The following is a 16,176-nucleotide window of genomic DNA, read 5'->3' on the forward strand; positions in this document are numbered from 1 at the left end:
CAGAGGGATAAGACGAGTGAATACGAAAGTCAAGACAAAGGATTTAAAACTAGGTAACTCTCCATTGGGGGTGTCAGTTTGAACAGGCATTGAACACGAAACTAAGAAATATGTTTTGAAGTCAGGCAACCATTCATTTCGGACCTCTTCTTGAACAGGGAATCACTCTACAGTTCCTATTGCACTACTTCTTCCCTCTATACCGTGCTGACTCTGTGCTCTCACTATATGGAATGGTTTTAAGGCAACAAAAGCGCTGCGTATGCATAGGTTCCACATAATCTTTTACACACCTACATGTTTCTAAACGCAGAGACTTTCAAATACACAATAAAGAAGTGCAGTTTATGCTAGACAGCAGAAGGATTACGAGGAAGAGCACAAAAGAAATATATCAGGGCTGTTGGGGGACCTAGTAGCCGCAACTCATGTAGTTCAACAGTTCAATGAATAAGGGTAAAAATGCTAAAAAATTTCGAAAAGTCCGACAGATGAGCTTCCGTGAATAATGCTCAAGTGGCTCAAATTTCAGCTTGCGTGAAGAAGTGTTTAGAGAGTAGTTTCGCCTGACGTTGGATAGGCTTATATGCCATCCGCAGTGCCGGCTATTAGAGGTTGGAACAGACGAGTAGTCACGCATGTTGGGGAACAAGGTTGTTACAACTACTTGAACATGTACTATAGCTCCTACACCGATAAACTTTGAAAGCCGTCTTCCGCTGCATATAATAACCCAAAGTTTCCGTATGACTTCTTAAAGCTGTCGTTTACTGCACGCATAGCAGCAGTAAAACAAGAAAACGACGAAACCACCCAAGAGAGCAACAATTAAACTCGTGGTATTTGCTGACAACTCGCGTCGGTAAATGGTGGATAAACCGTGATCGATTTGTGCGAGGGAACGAATCGCAACCGCGGGCATTTTGCTGCTGGGCAACTTTGACTATGCGTTCAACATTAGATGGATGTCATGTTAATTGGTAACGAAGGGGGAGTTGGGTATGCGGACCTTGCCTGGTGGTTCTGAATATAAGGGTAAAACTAGATGAAAAGGCTGAAAAGAGATGAGATTCGAAATTGTACAAAGCTTGTTGATCGATCAACGCTAGAAGTGGCGGGGGAAGTGGTAGATATAAGATTCAATCTTTTGTCGTCTACATACATGGTAATACGAAATTCTTTCAAGTCCCAGCTCCTTCTCCATCTTGGTATGTGTGATTGAAGACCTTCGTTTCACAACAAACAAGGCTTGTATTTAAGCATCCATGGAACCTTCGCTGCAACAAGCGTACAAAGACAATCCGAATTTCGTTGTCCCAATCACACAAAAGCTGCTGCCCATGAATAATTTCTTTTGGTGTTCAACATAGACATCAAGAAACTTGCCACCTGAGCAGTTGCACGCCGCGCCCCATTCGAGTTTGAGTGCTCGTCCCCGTAATGCTTCTGCATTGGGTCTGATTCTTCATAAGACGGAGGCAAAGTCTGTGTCCGAGACGGTCTCTGAACCGGATCCGGCTTTGCTGATTTGGATCGTTTTTTGCGCCAAACACAAAGCCATAGGCCGATACAAAACGCGCCGCAAATCGAAATCGAAACCGCACAAAATATCAAAAATGATGAGAAACCAAAGGAGCGTTTAACATGTCCCTTTAATGTGGAGGAGCGAGATATCGCAAGGACGGGCATATTGTGCGCAGGCTCGTGTTCACACAAGTGTGCATATGCTATGATATCCGTCAGCGCCTACTTCAAGACCATTGGCAGCTGGATATTACCTGCGGTATAGCGGGCTGTGTTGTTTCGACGGACAAAGGTCCCGGCAGTGATGAGATACGGCGTCGGAGGATTTAGTTGTGAATTTGAGAATCACGAAAGACCGCAGAAGCAAAGGATTATAAGTTGCACTTCATCATCAGCGAGCCACGGGCATCAAACACTTGGAGTCTTCCCCCCTCGCTTTGTGCCGATGGCCCCGGCGTCACTTTTGCTTTCAACGCCCATGAGTGACGACTTGGCACATGGACAAATCTCTATCATCTCCATGCTGAAACAGCCCGCGAAGAAATACAAGTCATTCATTCATGACCCTTTGAGTCCCGGGCCTCCATCGCACCCCAAGTTGAAACAGCCCACCCGAAACTGACTGGCCCTCCGAGAACAAAGAATCCCCCAAGAACCACCACGCCGGTAAATCAGTAATTCTCCCAAATATCCTTCACATACCCTTCCGTCAGCCGCTCGTCATCTCCATAGACCTGCTGCCAGCCGACGAACCCCCGGTCCAGCACATACACCTCCTGCTCTGCAGCGATCTCCCTACTCCCAAGACTCCTCAGCAGCCCGTCCTTTTCGCGCAGATACTTGAGGGCGGCACTCGGGCCACGCTGCTGACTGAGTGCGCAGTGGAAAACGACCGTCTTCTTGTCCTGCAGCCTGCGTACGAGGGTGGGCATCATGGCGTCGAGCTGGCCGATGGGAATGTTGGTGGAACCTCTGATGTGGCCGCCTATGTGGTCTGCAACGAGTGTCACTACCAAGTGTCTGTCCGGCCAGACATGTATGATTCTACATGGTGCATTCTAGGGGTGGCGATAAGGGAGACATCTGGTCTTGCTTGGGGCCTACGTACCGTCATCTCGTACGTCAATGATGGCAAAAGAGGTGTTGGCAGCGTCCTTCTCGGCCAGGATCTTCTCGGAGAGAGACTTGGCGGACATGCGCCGCAGACTGGCAATCGTGGTCATGGTACGAATGAATGACAGTGACGGTCACAGCGGCTGGATGGCGAATCTGGAAGAAATCATCCAGTGACGGGGCGCAAAAGAAATGTGGTTGCTGCTTGGGATGTCGAGTGAGAGGAGCCAGTTGCATGCAGATAGTGTTGTAAGTTTGAAGTTTGGAGATGGAGTTGGCCATTGGCAGCGGGTGTCAGGGGTCCACTTGGGCTCCGAGTGAGTTCAATTTGGGAACATTCGAAAACATCTAGGAGCATCGCAATAGGCTATTGTGTCACTACTGCCGCGATTCAGATAGTTCACTGTCCAGCCAAGTTTAGGACAAGTCATCAAGGCTTTGCTTCTTCTCAGCCTGGGAATAGTGTCAAGACGCAGGTTGACTCAGTCACAGCATCCCGCCTCCACATGGCACTGGAGATGCCCATGCGCTTGATACTCGAAGAAAAAGTTTCCAAATATATGTTTCTTGTATAATGGATATCATACGCTCCTCCAAACTCCACAAATGCACACGTATAATACAAATCACCTAACCAAGCATCATACCCATGTCATAACGTACAACGCCTCGCAACCCTACGAGAATGTAGCCAAAAAGACAGCAAGATGCAGCCCAAGACCGGCCTGATAGCTCATGCTTTCCCTAGCCATCCAGCATTGATAAAAAAGTCAAATATTCTAGCCCCTTTTTGTGAGTCGAGTCGGCAAATCTCCTTAGCTTGTTTCTTCTTGAGGGTTCCGTTGGTCTTGAGCGCCTCCTTGAGAATCTGCTCCTTGATCATTAAATAGGGCTTGGGCTGTAGTCGAATAATCTCACACAACTTGGCTTCATCAGGCGTCAGCAGGTGCAGGTCCGCCGCGGTATCTTGATTTAGTTGAAGCGGTTGCACGCCAGAAATAGGCTGTGGCGTGTATTTTGGTCTAGCCGAGGCGTGACCGTTCACTCCGTTGATCCCATTCACACCGTTAGCTTGGCCGTTGACAAGCGGCTTGCTATCGCCATTGACGGCCTCGCCATTGGTCTGGGCTGGACGAATGGCGAGTTCCGGGGCAACGAGAAGAGACGCGCCACTGGGTGGTTCCGGCGCGGCTTGTTGCTTCGATCGTTGGCTACTGGCGAGCCTCTCTCTGTCCATCGAGCCCATGGGAATGGCCTTTTGTATTCGGGCAGCCTTTTCTGCTTCGTACTTCTCGCCGCTCCTTAGGTCCCCGATCTTCAAGCTCCGCCATTCTTGTAGCTGGGTGATAGCTTGTCGCAGGTTCTGCTCATCGATAATGCCCTGGTTGAAGTCTTCAAAGTCTTTGTGATTCATTATCCTGGCAAAAGGCTTGGCCTTTTGTAACATGTCTTTCTCGTCTTTTGATCGCTTCTTCTCAATCTTGGTGTTTTCCCTGTACTCTAATAATTCGTGTTCAAATATAACCTTTTTGCGATCCACACGTTGAGTCAGCCGACAATTGTAAATATCCATGACAGTGAGCTTGAGCTCCATTTCCGGCTCGAGTTCGCCGGTGCGCGGGTTCATGCCATCGCCAGGGTCAAACTGCATGTGCTGGACCGCCTCTTCAGCCTCGTTGGCATACTCAGTTTCGAATTCAAGACGACCCGGCATGAAACCCTGGATTTCGTGACAGCTGGGTACACTGGCAGTCGGCTTGGTTTTGGGTTGCAAAGCTGGCGCGCTCTTGGACTTTTCACGCCGCTCCTCGATCCTTCGCTTCTTTTGCGCCTGAAACTCTTCTCGGGGCACTTGATTTGCGAGCTCGCAGTCATGCGGTCTGCATCGTTTTGGAAGAGGGAAATTCGGGGAGTTGACGTAGGTTTCAAGGTAGTGATCGCGAACCTCGTCCTTCTCGCGGAACCCGCCGATGTGGTCGGCAATGTCTGCCCAGGACCCGAGACCGTATATTTCAGCGCCTTCCAACAGCAAGAGTTCTTCGTCGGCCCCCCATTCGCGTTCGAAAATGGGAAACGAGTTCTGTTCAATTACCCGGAACTCGTGGGTCCCGGGGTCGTGGTTATTGCGAGACTCTCCTTTGGCGAAGCAGGAGACGCACAAGTCGAAATCGGAGCATGATTGGTCTGCACACCTAATGCGAACCTATTCGAAGCAAACGCATATGCGTTAGTAAGGAAATCTTATTGTGGAAGTCGCAAAACCGTGATGACGTATGTCACTTGGCTGACTAGGTGTGGAAATTACATACCGTTGACGTGATGTCTGATGAGCAAACGTCGCAAACATATTTCACACCACCCTCTCCCCTAGTGACTGTCTTCTTACGGATGACACCCATTTGTCACCGTAGCTATAGCGCATTCAAGAAACTCTTCGGAGTGCCCGTCTGCAACCATGGATGTGACTCCGTAGCGAATTTCGGTTGTTGAAGAGCACCGATGACGCCAGAAACAAAGTATCAATGATATCAAGTGTCGTTTTTCCTGCTAAGATGTGTATTTGGATAAATTTGGTTCGATGCCCGGCCGCTTTGATGAAATTGTCGTATGCACGCTGCGAGAGTGAGGTTTGGATATTGGGTGGATGTCGCGATGCGACGTGGATCCCTACAATTGCGCCAGGCCAGTCCTTGGTGGGAGAGCATGGGTTGAGTTGCAGATGGTCAGGAGCAACGCAACAACCAAAGGACCGTGTTAGTCAGCGTCCGAGCCGTAAGCATCACGTGATATGACCTGCAGAACGCTGTCGTGGCGGGTGCAGTTTACTCCTGGCGGAGGCTCCACCTCAATCACCAGCGCCCCACCTGATGCACTGTGGAGCAGATCCAGTCCAACGTTGGCAATTGGGGTGCTGCGGTGTTGGCGAGTCGTAATTGGCTGCACGGCATGGAGTAAGTTGTACAGTCAGTCTACCCACGCACGCCTCAGATAGCCGAACCAAAACGTCTTGGCCACGCCGGGAGACTGGCCCGAGCTGGAAGGTCCGCCACGGATTAAGCCGTCCGGCCTACTAATAGTGTATAATAATTATAAGAGATATTAAATATTTATACTAGGGGTCAAATGCTAATACTATTCATTATCTGTTTTTATAATATCAAGTCCTGATTATTCCTGCATATACGTAAATAGAACCTTGACCCTTAATTCCGCCATACATGTAATATTCCTTAAAAAAACTCTATCGCTCCCTCTACTAGCGTAAGTTATCTAGTCTACCTAGGTAGTTATTTGATTGCCTGCGCGGACTCCGTAAAGTCGGAATGTGATCGAGCATCCAGCTGTTCAATCCATCGCATTCCATTCTCAAATTTGTCTGTTGAGCTCTCACCGACACAATGAGATCTAGTTGATCTCGACATAGTGATCACGAACAAGAGGCATCCAAATCAGGGCACAAGTCGCAAGCGCAAAGGGAAACACCTGAGGGAGGCCAAAAGTCATGCTCTTAAACATAAACTTCTCGCTAGCGAAATGGCCAAAGGCCACAATGTACGTCCAGTAGGCCATGTTGTACACGGGCCCGATGTGCAAGTTGTAAGCGGCGTAGCAGCGGACAATAGACGTGATGAGGGTCCATGTGCCAAACAGTCGACCTGCCAGCGGGGTTACCTGATCAGTTGCTTTCGGATCATTCTGGGCAGACACGAGCTTGTCGACCGAGTCCTCAGGGTTGAAGACGGCTGTTTCGGGAGGCAGTCTGGTGTTTCGGATGAAGCGCCCATTGTACACACGTCTTGTGAAGTGGAGGGTTGAGTATGTCTGTAAGCAGTTGCCAATAGAGACGACGGAGAGCTGTAGATGAAGGGTGTTATTAGGCTTTGTCTTTGAGGTGCTTATATTCGCGCAGAGGGGAACATACGACGAGCATGTAGTAGGGCAGGACACCCTTGCCCTCTGGGAGGAACGACTTGACGAAATCCATTACGAAGCAAACTCTTGGAGGAGAATTAGATGATTGTTGATGACGGCGGGGATCTTGGCAAGGTGTAGAAGCTAGTAAATGTGCGGGAAGTCAAATTTAGGGACGACGCACAATTAAGGAGACGACACCCCAGCAGCTTGGTCAGGCTGCCCCACCAGGGGTGGTGATCCCTTTGTGATTGTGCGCAGGTCCAATTTTCGATACGTAGATGTACTAATTGACATCCAGACATCAGGCTAGAAGTCATCACACAAAGAAATAAGTATAGCTGCAGTAGGGAGTAGGATGAAGAGTCGAGAGCTTAGAGACCAGACTGGAGGCAAATCCTACGGATTCTATTGGAGCACATCCACAAGTCTAGATCCCGTTGGCATTGCGTTTAGCCAAGGTTCAATGTTGGCTGATTAAACATTGAATGATTTGAGTGGAGGATAGCTCAACAAATTCGGTGGCACATGCTCTACGCGGCGCCTCTGCCGGCAGATGCGGGCAGACCAGACTTGTTGAAATAGTTTTCTCCTTCTTACTCCGTACTAATTCAGCAGATTGGATGGCTACATGTCAAATTTTCTCCCTTGCTCGAATTATTCTAGTCGCAGAATCACGTCTCGTGCATCTTGTCTAGAAACGGACTTCCATTTATCCCTGGCGTTGTTTTTTTGGCGTCTAGCCAGGTAGTACTAGTACATTCAGTTGCTAGGGCCGCAAGGGGTCAACGATTGTCGCGCTCCGTTGCGCCACAGTACGGAGCACCCGCGTCTGGTACCTTGATATTTGAGAACCGCGGCCCTTCGCATCTCGGCACGCTGACCCATCTCTACGCTTCTGCTAGCCAGGTCGTTGGCTTCTTCCCACAGACACGATCCCGTCCGCCCAAGCATTGCCTCGACAATTCGATCATCATGGATAAGATTTTGGAGAATCCCTACGTGGCAGGCATCAAGTCGCACGTCGAGCAGCTTGGCCCGATTCCCCAGCCTGTGCTAGGTGCCTTTGCTGGCGTTGGTGCACTTTGGCTCACATACAAGCTCTTTGGCTATCTCCAGCTCGTCCTGAGTGCATTCGTCTTCTCCGGTCACAATGTAAGTCGCCCGTAGAGCTTTGGCAGTTTCATGGCTCCTGACTTACGTTTTTTTGTTGTCGCAGCTTCGCAAGTATGGCCGCGCCGGATCATGGGCCGTCGTAACTGGTGCCTCAGATGGTCTTGGTAAGGAGTATGCCTCCCAACTCGCTGCCAAGGGCTTCAATCTCGTCCTCGTTTCCCGAACCAAATCCAAGCTCGAGTCGCTCGCCAAGGAGCTGCAAGAGAAATACCATGGCAAGGACCTTGATATCAAGATTCACGCCATGGACTTCGCCAAGGACGACGATGCCGATTATGAGAAGCTCGCCGAGGTCGTTCGTGGCCTCGACGTTGCTATCCTGATAAACAATGTCGGGCAGAGCCACAGCATGCCCGTCTCTTTCCTGGAGACACCCAAGGACGAGCTGCAGAACATTGTTACAATCAATTGCCTGGGTACTCTCAAGGTCACTCAGATTGTTGCCCCTATTCTCAAGCAGCGCAAGCATGGGTTGATATTGACCATGGGCTCCTTCGGTGGCTGGACACCTACTCCTTACCTGGCTACCTACTCTGGCAGCAAGGCCTTCCTGCAGCAATGGAGCAATGCTCTTTCGTCTGAACTTGCTGATGACCACGTGGACGTGTATCTGGTTCTCAGCCACCTAGTTACTACTGCCATGAGCAAGGTCCGCCGCCCTAGCCTCCTGATTCCCAATGCCCGTAATTTTGTCAAGGCTGCTCTCGGCAAAATTGGCCTTGGTGGTTATCAGACTGCCCCCAACACTTACACTCCTTGGTGGAGCCACTCTTTCATGCTGTGGTTGATTGAGAACGTTCCCGGCGTCAACAGCCCTGTCACTATCTGGTACAACAAGAAAATGCACTTGGATATTCGGAGACGGGCCCTCCGCAAGCAGGCGCGCGAGGCTAAGAAGCAGTAGATGCTTTATGATTGGGCTTAAAGTTGGTAAACCTGCCAGCATTGGGGATTCCGGCGTACACGACGGGATGCGAATGTGCATGGAAAATGCACACAAATAGTATTGAGGCGAGTAATTGCAATGGATGGGCAGTATAGGTCTCATGTAACAGTGGATTGGGCATGGACAAGATGGAGCTAAAACGGATGGGTGATGGATTGGAAGGTAGCTGAAGATACGAGTGAATGTTTCTATAGTAAACTTAATCGTTCACGCAATCAACAATTCGCTTTTGATCAAGTCTTAATGCCTCCCATGTGAATAGTCGGTATTTTTGTGAGGAATTGCGATGTGATACTGAACAGTGAATCCGGATTAACCCTGGAGCCGACTTCGCAGACTGAGCCTGAGAAAAAAAAAAAAAGCTGCCCGCATTGCCCTCCATAACTGCTCAATCCATTCCTTGTCGCGACCCAACTGCTCCCCACCCCACTCAAGCGGCGTTTGGCTGCAGATGGATGACTCAAGGAGCCACAAACCGCACACTAGACACTCTTTTCACTCTTATACAAGTGTGTTGGCTCCGGCATGCTACCTGCGCTGAACAGACGCATATACCGAATACCAGTTGTGCGAACGGGCCATCCACTTGGCACATTGTTCCTTCGCAGTTTTACGGCGTCCCCTCTCCGTCGACGATTTGCCGCAACCTTTGCGCACGACGAAGACGACATGGCGACCCCAGACGGCAAGGTGCCGAAAGCCTCGGCGGTTACGCTGAAGACCCCTAAGGGTACGCGGGACTGGAGCGGGCAGGATATGTTGCTGCGCGAGGAAGTCTTGTACGTGCTGTCATCAGGACCTGGCTTTCTTCTGACAGGAATTGGAGCAAGGCGCGGTGGCTAACCGAACGCTTTAGCAAAATGATCACTGATGTTTTCAAGAAGCATGGTGGCACTCCTCTGGATACTCCTGTGTTTGAGCTGAAAGAGATTCTTTCTGGCAGTGAGTTGCCCTGGAGCATCTACGTTGTGCAATGGGAAATGTCTAACCATCTGTAGAATATGGCGAGGATTCCAAGCTCATCTACGACCTGCAAGACCAGGGCGGCGAGCTCTGCTCTCTTCGATACGACCTGACAGTTCCCTTTGCCCGTTGGCTCGCCATGAACAACATCCAAGCTGTAAAGCGCTACCACATTGCCAAGGTCTACAGAAGAGACCAGCCCGCCATTGCCCGGGGACGATATCGCGAGTTCCACCAGTGCGATTTCGATATCGCCGGCGTGTACGATCCCATGATTCCCGATGCTGAGGTGCTGCGGATTATCGTTGAGGTGTTTGAAGCTCTGGAGCTTGGGGTCACTATCAAGCTCAACCACAGACAAGTTCTTGACGGCATGTTCGCCGTGGCAGGCGTCACCCCCGAGAAGATTAGAACAATTAGCTCGGCTGTCGACAAGTTGGACAAGATGTCCTGGGAAGATGTAAAGAAGGAGATGGTGGAAGAGAAGGGCCTTGCTAGCGAGGTTGCTGACCGAATTGGCGAGTATGTCCGTCATGCGGGAACAATCTCCGAAACGCTACAGCTCCTCAAGTCCAGAGAAGAGCTGGTCGCTAATGAGCAAGTCAAGCGTGGTCTCGATGACATGACCCTGCTTGCTTCATATGTTGAGGCTTTCGGCATTGCCGACAAAATCTCCTTTGATCTCTCTCTTGCCCGAGGCCTCGACTATTACACTGGCTTAATCTACGAAGTTATCAATCTGCCTCCCAAGGCTGAAGAGGGCCAGGCTTCCGGCAAGAAGTCAAAGAAGGACGATCCTGCCAGCCAAGTTGGCAGCATTGCTGCTGGCGGCCGCTACGACAACCTGGTTGGCATGTACGGCAAGCGACAGATCCCATGCGTGGGTATTTCTTTTGGTGTTGACCGCATCTTCACCATCTTGGAAGCACGACGCAGAAAGGACGGTCTCAAGCAAAGGCGAGACGTCGACGTGTATGTCATGGCTTTTGGAGACAAGTCGTCCAACGGTCTCCTTCTTGAACGCATGTCAGTGGCCCAGAGATTATGGAGCGCCGGAATCCGCGCAGAGTTCTCCCCCAAGGTCAAACCTAAGCTGCCCCAGCAGTTTAAGGCTGCCGAAGGTGTACCTCTGGGTGTCATTTTGGGTCAGACGGAGCTCGATGCTGGCCAGGTCCGACTCAAACTCCTGGGACAAGGAGAGAACAAGGGGGATGATAAGCCTGCGGAAAAGGATGATGGAAAGCTGGTATCACTGGACGAATTGGCCGATGAAGTCAAAAAATTACTTGTCTAGCGGACGTGATGAAGTAGAAAAGTAAAAGTAAATAAGATAAACATAAAAGATAGACGTGGTATGCAGAAGTTGCATTACGTGCCTTTTGCATTGTAATGCACACGGTATAGCGGGAACTATGAATCTGTGAAGAACAAAGAGTATCATTCACGGTGAGAAGTTAATAGACCTTATGAGACCAATGTTTTTGTACAGCAACCAACGGCTAGCCGCTTGGTTGAACAAAAGAGATTGGGCATCTGCATCGAAAGCAGTGTTGACCTGGGAGCTGTGGCTGCGTGCGACCTCATTGGGTCTAGCGCCACAATCACCCTTGTCGCGAAAAATCCAAGCTTCAATTGCCAGCCTCCGCAGCTCTGCCTTCCGTCGTTCCTCGAAACTACGTATCTAAGCCGACCACCACACATTACTTCCTCTACTCCGCTCGTAGGACATTGCTGGGCTTGCCCTTCGATCGATAGACCTTGTCAATTCCAAGAGAACGCGAGTGCGACGCGACATCCCACCAGACGCTGGCGCGAACCGAGCTCGTCAACATCTTTTAATGGTATAATATCGCGTCGAGCCCATTTTCTCGCATCGCTCCTCAACCCAGCCAAACCAACACTGGACGATTGGTGGAGCCTTATCGCTGGTCTTGCGCAGGATCCAGCTTATGGTGAAGCTGTTGATTGTTGCTCGACATGTCGTTTCCTCAGACCACGCCTTTACGGCCGGTGCCAGGCGCCTTCCTGAACACGCCGGCGGTGGCTTCGCGATTTCAGTCTGGCTCTGATCCGGTGCGACGACAGCTTTTCCCGGCTTCTTCCAATAACCAACCCGGCGGCCAGGTTGGTGGAAATTTAGCCTCTGGTGGCTTGGGCACAACGGCGACACAGGGAGGTGGTTTGGCTTCATCCAGATCCTCAACGGCCTTAACGGCGGTGAATACTGGTGACGCTGGCTTGGTTGCTGCCAATCCGTTGCCGACGCCGCGGCTTGAGAATGTGCCTCCAGTTCTCAAGGCCGCAAAGGCCATCAATGCTTTTTTGCAAATGGATGAGAGTTTCCCGGACCTGGATTCTTATTGCAGGCGTAAGACACTGGACCAACCTTGTGGATAAAGACATGCTAATTCAAAGAAATTAGAGGGCGCTTCTTCCGATTATGAGCTTTCGAGGTCTGATTCATCTTGGGCCCCTTTCCACAAGACGCACATGTATCCGATTCCGAACCAAGTATTCGATCACTACAATGCGGGAGAGCTTCAAACCTTGATGGGATTGTTTGCTGAGATTAACCACGCCTGGGTTGTTATCGACAACTCCTTGTACCTATGGGACTACACTCACGCCGACCCCGAGCTGATCGGATTCGAAGAACAACCACATACCATCCACGCAGTCGCGTTGGTCCCCCCGAAACCTGGCATTTTCGTCAAGACGATCACGCACATTCTTGTCGTCGCTACGTCATCGGAGATGATTTTGCTGGGTCTTTCAGCTACGGATACGCCTGCTGGTACCAAGTCTGTCGCATTGTATCAAACCAAGATGAACTTACCTCTGCGTGGTAATGACGTCCGCGTGATTTCCGGGTCGGCTGATGGCCGCATCTTCTTTGGCGGCAGCAGCGACATCGATATCAACGAGTTATACTATCAGTCTGAAGAGAAGTGGTTTTCAAACCGATGCGGCAGAATCAATCACACCAACCCGGGATGGGCATCAGTAGTCTCATTGCAGTCTACTTTCTGGTCTCACAAGGAGCCTGAACACTTGGTTGATATTGTTATCGATGACTCAAGAAAGCTTGTTTATACACTATCAAGCAAGTCGACTATCCGAACATATCACATGGATGCTCCTGACCGCTTGAACAAGGTCATTGAGAAGGAAAAGATTCACTGTCTGCGTGACATTGCTCACATGATTACACAGTCCAAACTGCTCACCGACAAATTGAGAATAGTATCCATCAGTCCGATTACGAAGCAAGAAGCATCCAAACTTCACCTTATGGCTCTTACCGACTCCGGCTGCCGACTGTTCTTCAGTGCTACGAATGCGTCATCATATCTCTACGGATCACAGTCCAACCTGGCACCCCAAAGCATGCAGGTACAATTCATCAAATTCCCGCCGAGCCAGGCCTCGAGACGGTCGGGACTGTTTTCTCAGACTGGTCAGCCCGGAGAGTCGGCGGTCGATCTGGAATCTACCATACTCACGGCAAGCCGACAAGGTATCCGCTTTGCTCCCGGTTTCTTCTTGGACTTTGTGAGCAGCGGAAACAATGCTAGCATAGATACTCTTTTCGTTTCTGGACCGGAGACAGGACGAATTAAGCGCGTATCACCTACGGCACCTTTACGATACTTTGAGCAAGGGAGCTGGATTAACATTGGTAGCAGAGCGGAAGCCGTTGGACTTATCACCAAGCCGTTTGCTGCCGCCGCGCAGCCCCTCGGATTTGGCAACGAACTAGCGGTGCAATTCGACGAGCCCCCAAGCGAGTTTGCTGTTCTTACGAATACCGGAATTCACGTCATTCGCCGACGCCGATTTGTGGACACCTTTGCTGCTGCTATCCGCGACGCTCCTGGCGATGAAGTTTTGGATAGCATTACCCGCCGGTTGATTCAATTATATGGCCGGGTTGAGACCATCTCGACAGCCCTTGCCATTGCCTGTGGCCATGGCGGAGATGGAAGGCCAGGTGCTGCACGTGCCATCGATCAGGCGACAGAGGATAGAGCTCGCGCTCTGTTTGTTGACTTTGGTGGCCAACCTACTATGGCCGAGACCGATGGTACAGCACTAACCACCGAATCTGTCAAGCTCTCCTCTCGACATGACGCCCTCGCTCTGTATCTATCTCGTCTCATTCGCAAGCTATGGAAGTCCCCCGTCATCAGAACCGGGGTTTCACCTACCGGTGGCATCACAGTCGATTCTGCGGTTCCTTTGTCTAAGCTTAACATCACTCAAGAAAATTTGGAGAGGCTGAGGAGGTTCATCGAGACCAACCGTGGTCTGATACAGGGAATGTCTGGCCCGTCTGATCTCCAAAGAGTGTCTACAAGGCAAGAAGAGGTTGCGCTGCAGGCTGAACACCAAGCATTGCATGCTCTTCAGAAGATTATGGAAAGCATTTCAGAGGGCATCTCCTTTGTGCTGATGCTCTTTGATGAGCGCGTTGCTGATATTTTCACCAGACTAGATGAAGTCTCGCGACAACAACTGAAGGAGCTTAGCTACGAGAAATTGTTCTCACAGGCCGATGGGAAGGATCTCGCCAAGCTCCTGGTCAAGGCAATTGTGAACAGAAATATCGAGAGCGGCTCTAACGTTGAGACTGTGGCTGACGCGCTACGAAGACGGTGCGGCAGCTTCTGCAGCCCTGACGACGTCGTCATCTTCAAGGCCCAGGAGCAGCTCAAGCGAGCCTCAGAGCAGCCTCTGAATACGAACCAATTTAGAAATCTTTTACACGAAAGTTTAAAGCTTTTCGAAAAGGTTGCTGGAAGTCTGACCTTTGCCAACTTGCAAGCTGCGGTTACACAGTATGTTGAGATGAAATATTACGCTGGGGGTATTCAACTATGTCTTGTTGTTGCTCGCGAGAAGGATCGTGGCAATACGGCCCTTGTTTGGGTCAATGACGGCAAGCCATCCGGCGACCCTCGAGCAAACGCGTTCAATGACCGAAAGCGATGCTACGATATGATTCACGACGTGCTTCGCCATTTGGATGCTGCGTCGAGCACTGAGCCAGAAATGGTTGACGGCAAGCTCACTTTGATTGCCACCAAGAGACTGGAGGCCTATGATGTGGTGAACGGGTCAGATGATGAAGTCTTCCACTTTGATCTATACGAGTGGTACATTCAACAAGGGTGGACTGACCGTATCTTGGCCATTGACTCTCCTCACGTCATCACCTTTTTGGAGCGCCTGGCGGGTACCAATGTCGAGCATGCCGATCTCCTCTGCCGCTTCTACACGAACCGCAGTCGTTTCTTCGATGCCGCAGAAGTTCAAGCACAGCTGGCCAACTCTGATTTCCCAATTGGCATCAAGGACCGCATCAAATTGCTGTCTCTTGCCAAGGCTAATGCCAACGTTGCGACGGTTGGCGTCAGCCGGCAGCAGCAGCAGCAGGTCAACCACGAAGTTACCGACCTCCTAGACGTAGCAAACATTCAAGATGACCTACTGCAGCGGCTCAAGGCGGATGATAGAATTGACCCCGAGCGAAAGGCCGAGATTGAACTCGCCCTAGACGGTAAGATTCAGGGGCTCTCAGAGGTACGCTCTCACTCGTCTTGTCGCGAATGTGTCGATTCCTGTGCTAACAAGTCTTAGTTGTTCAATGACTATGCGGATCAAGCAGGCTATTACGATTTATGCTTGTTAATCTATCACACAGCCAACTATCGTAATCCCACCACCATTGCTGGAACGTGGAGCAATCTGATCCAGCAGACACACGACGAAGTCATGGCGAGGCAAGAGAACCCCGAGCCAGGCATGCCGACGCCCCCCTTACCGTACGAAGCAGTCACCAGCAAGATCCAGAATATTGCCCACCACACCTCCCTCGACAGCTTTGTGTTCCCCATCCAAACCCTTATTCCCGAGCTGTGTCGTTATGCAGTGGCCTACCAGCAGGACGCCACCATTGGGGCCGACCCTACTTGGCCCGTGCAATTATTCCTCACCCTCGGCGTATCGCACGATATGATTGTGCGAGTCCTCGAGAACATATTCGACACCCAGGACTACGGATTCAGCGGCATGGCTCGCAACCGCATTATCGAAATCATAGCGTACGTGGTCAACGATTGGGTGGCGGACGTCCGTCGACGAGGCGGTGCCGGTAAGGGTGGTTCTATTGGACCCTCCGTGGCCGACCTTGTCAGCCGATGCGAATCTGCTCTCCCTCCGCCAGGACAGGGCAACAACAACGGAGGCATGGACTTGGCAGACATTAGAAGGGTACTGAGGGCGTTGAGGAGAGAAATTTCAGGATTGATTGAGAGAGTCCCCACGGGGAGCTTGAGGTTTATGTGATTGAATGGGACGGGGACGCAAGGCGGAATTTAGGTGTCGTCAAACTTGATAGTTCACTGGGCAGCAAAGAAATGCATGGTTGCTATGGGCGCTCAAATGACAGGGTCATGTTGTACAAGAAGAAATTTTTTCCAACAATGTAGCATAATTTTTTTATTACGTGGGATGATAGATTACTAGTTCCTTGGTAAGAA

The 16,176-nt window shown here is 50.6% G+C and overlaps 6 protein-coding genes across 6 annotated transcripts; 3 read left to right on the forward strand and 3 right to left on the reverse strand.

Annotated features, from left to right (window-relative positions):
* Positions 1-2,195: 2,195 nt before the first annotated feature.
* On the reverse strand, positions 2,196-2,747 carry YCH1 (CDC25-like phosphatase YCH1; the record flags this gene model as incomplete). Its single annotated transcript, XM_014689280.1, has 2 exons — positions 2,196-2,518; positions 2,633-2,747. The coding sequence occupies 2 exons, from the start codon at positions 2,745-2,747 to the stop codon at positions 2,196-2,198; spliced, it is 438 nt and encodes a 145-aa protein (XP_014544766.1).
* A 623-nt stretch (positions 2,748-3,370) lies between these two features.
* ADA2_1 (Transcriptional adapter 2) lies at positions 3,371-5,036 on the reverse strand (the record flags this gene model as incomplete). The annotated part of the gene is made up of 2 exons (XM_014689281.1): positions 3,371-4,840; positions 4,947-5,036. 2 exons carry the CDS (start codon positions 5,034-5,036, stop codon positions 3,371-3,373), a joined length of 1,560 nt encoding a protein of 519 aa, XP_014544767.1.
* Positions 5,037-6,042: 1,006 nt separating this feature from the next.
* Positions 6,043-6,622, reverse strand: ERG28 (Ergosterol biosynthetic protein 28; the record flags this gene model as incomplete). Its single annotated transcript, XM_014689282.1, has 2 exons — positions 6,043-6,492; positions 6,560-6,622. The coding sequence occupies 2 exons, from the start codon at positions 6,620-6,622 to the stop codon at positions 6,043-6,045; spliced, it is 513 nt and encodes a 170-aa protein (XP_014544768.1).
* Positions 6,623-7,524: 902 nt separating this feature from the next.
* Positions 7,525-8,629, forward strand: MKAR (Very-long-chain 3-oxoacyl-CoA reductase; the record flags this gene model as incomplete). Its single annotated transcript, XM_014689283.1, has 2 exons — positions 7,525-7,704; positions 7,769-8,629. The coding sequence occupies 2 exons, from the start codon at positions 7,525-7,527 to the stop codon at positions 8,627-8,629; spliced, it is 1,041 nt and encodes a 346-aa protein (XP_014544769.1).
* A 567-nt stretch (positions 8,630-9,196) lies between these two features.
* Positions 9,197-10,928, forward strand: hts1 (Histidine--tRNA ligase; the record flags this gene model as incomplete). Its single annotated transcript, XM_014689284.1, has 3 exons — positions 9,197-9,450; positions 9,528-9,613; positions 9,670-10,928. 3 exons carry the CDS (start codon positions 9,197-9,199, stop codon positions 10,926-10,928), a joined length of 1,599 nt encoding a protein of 532 aa, XP_014544770.1.
* Positions 10,929-11,611: 683 nt separating this feature from the next.
* NUP170 (Nucleoporin NUP170) lies at positions 11,612-15,982 on the forward strand (the record flags this gene model as incomplete). The annotated part of the gene is made up of 3 exons (XM_014689285.1): positions 11,612-12,002; positions 12,057-15,217; positions 15,275-15,982. 3 exons carry the CDS (start codon positions 11,612-11,614, stop codon positions 15,980-15,982), a joined length of 4,260 nt encoding a protein of 1,419 aa, XP_014544771.1.
* Between the last annotated feature and the right edge of the window lie 194 nt (positions 15,983-16,176).

This window comes from Metarhizium brunneum, chromosome 2 (genome assembly GCF_013426205.1).
Source record: "Metarhizium brunneum chromosome 2, complete sequence".
Classification (NCBI taxonomy): domain Eukaryota; kingdom Fungi; phylum Ascomycota; class Sordariomycetes; order Hypocreales; family Clavicipitaceae; genus Metarhizium; species Metarhizium brunneum.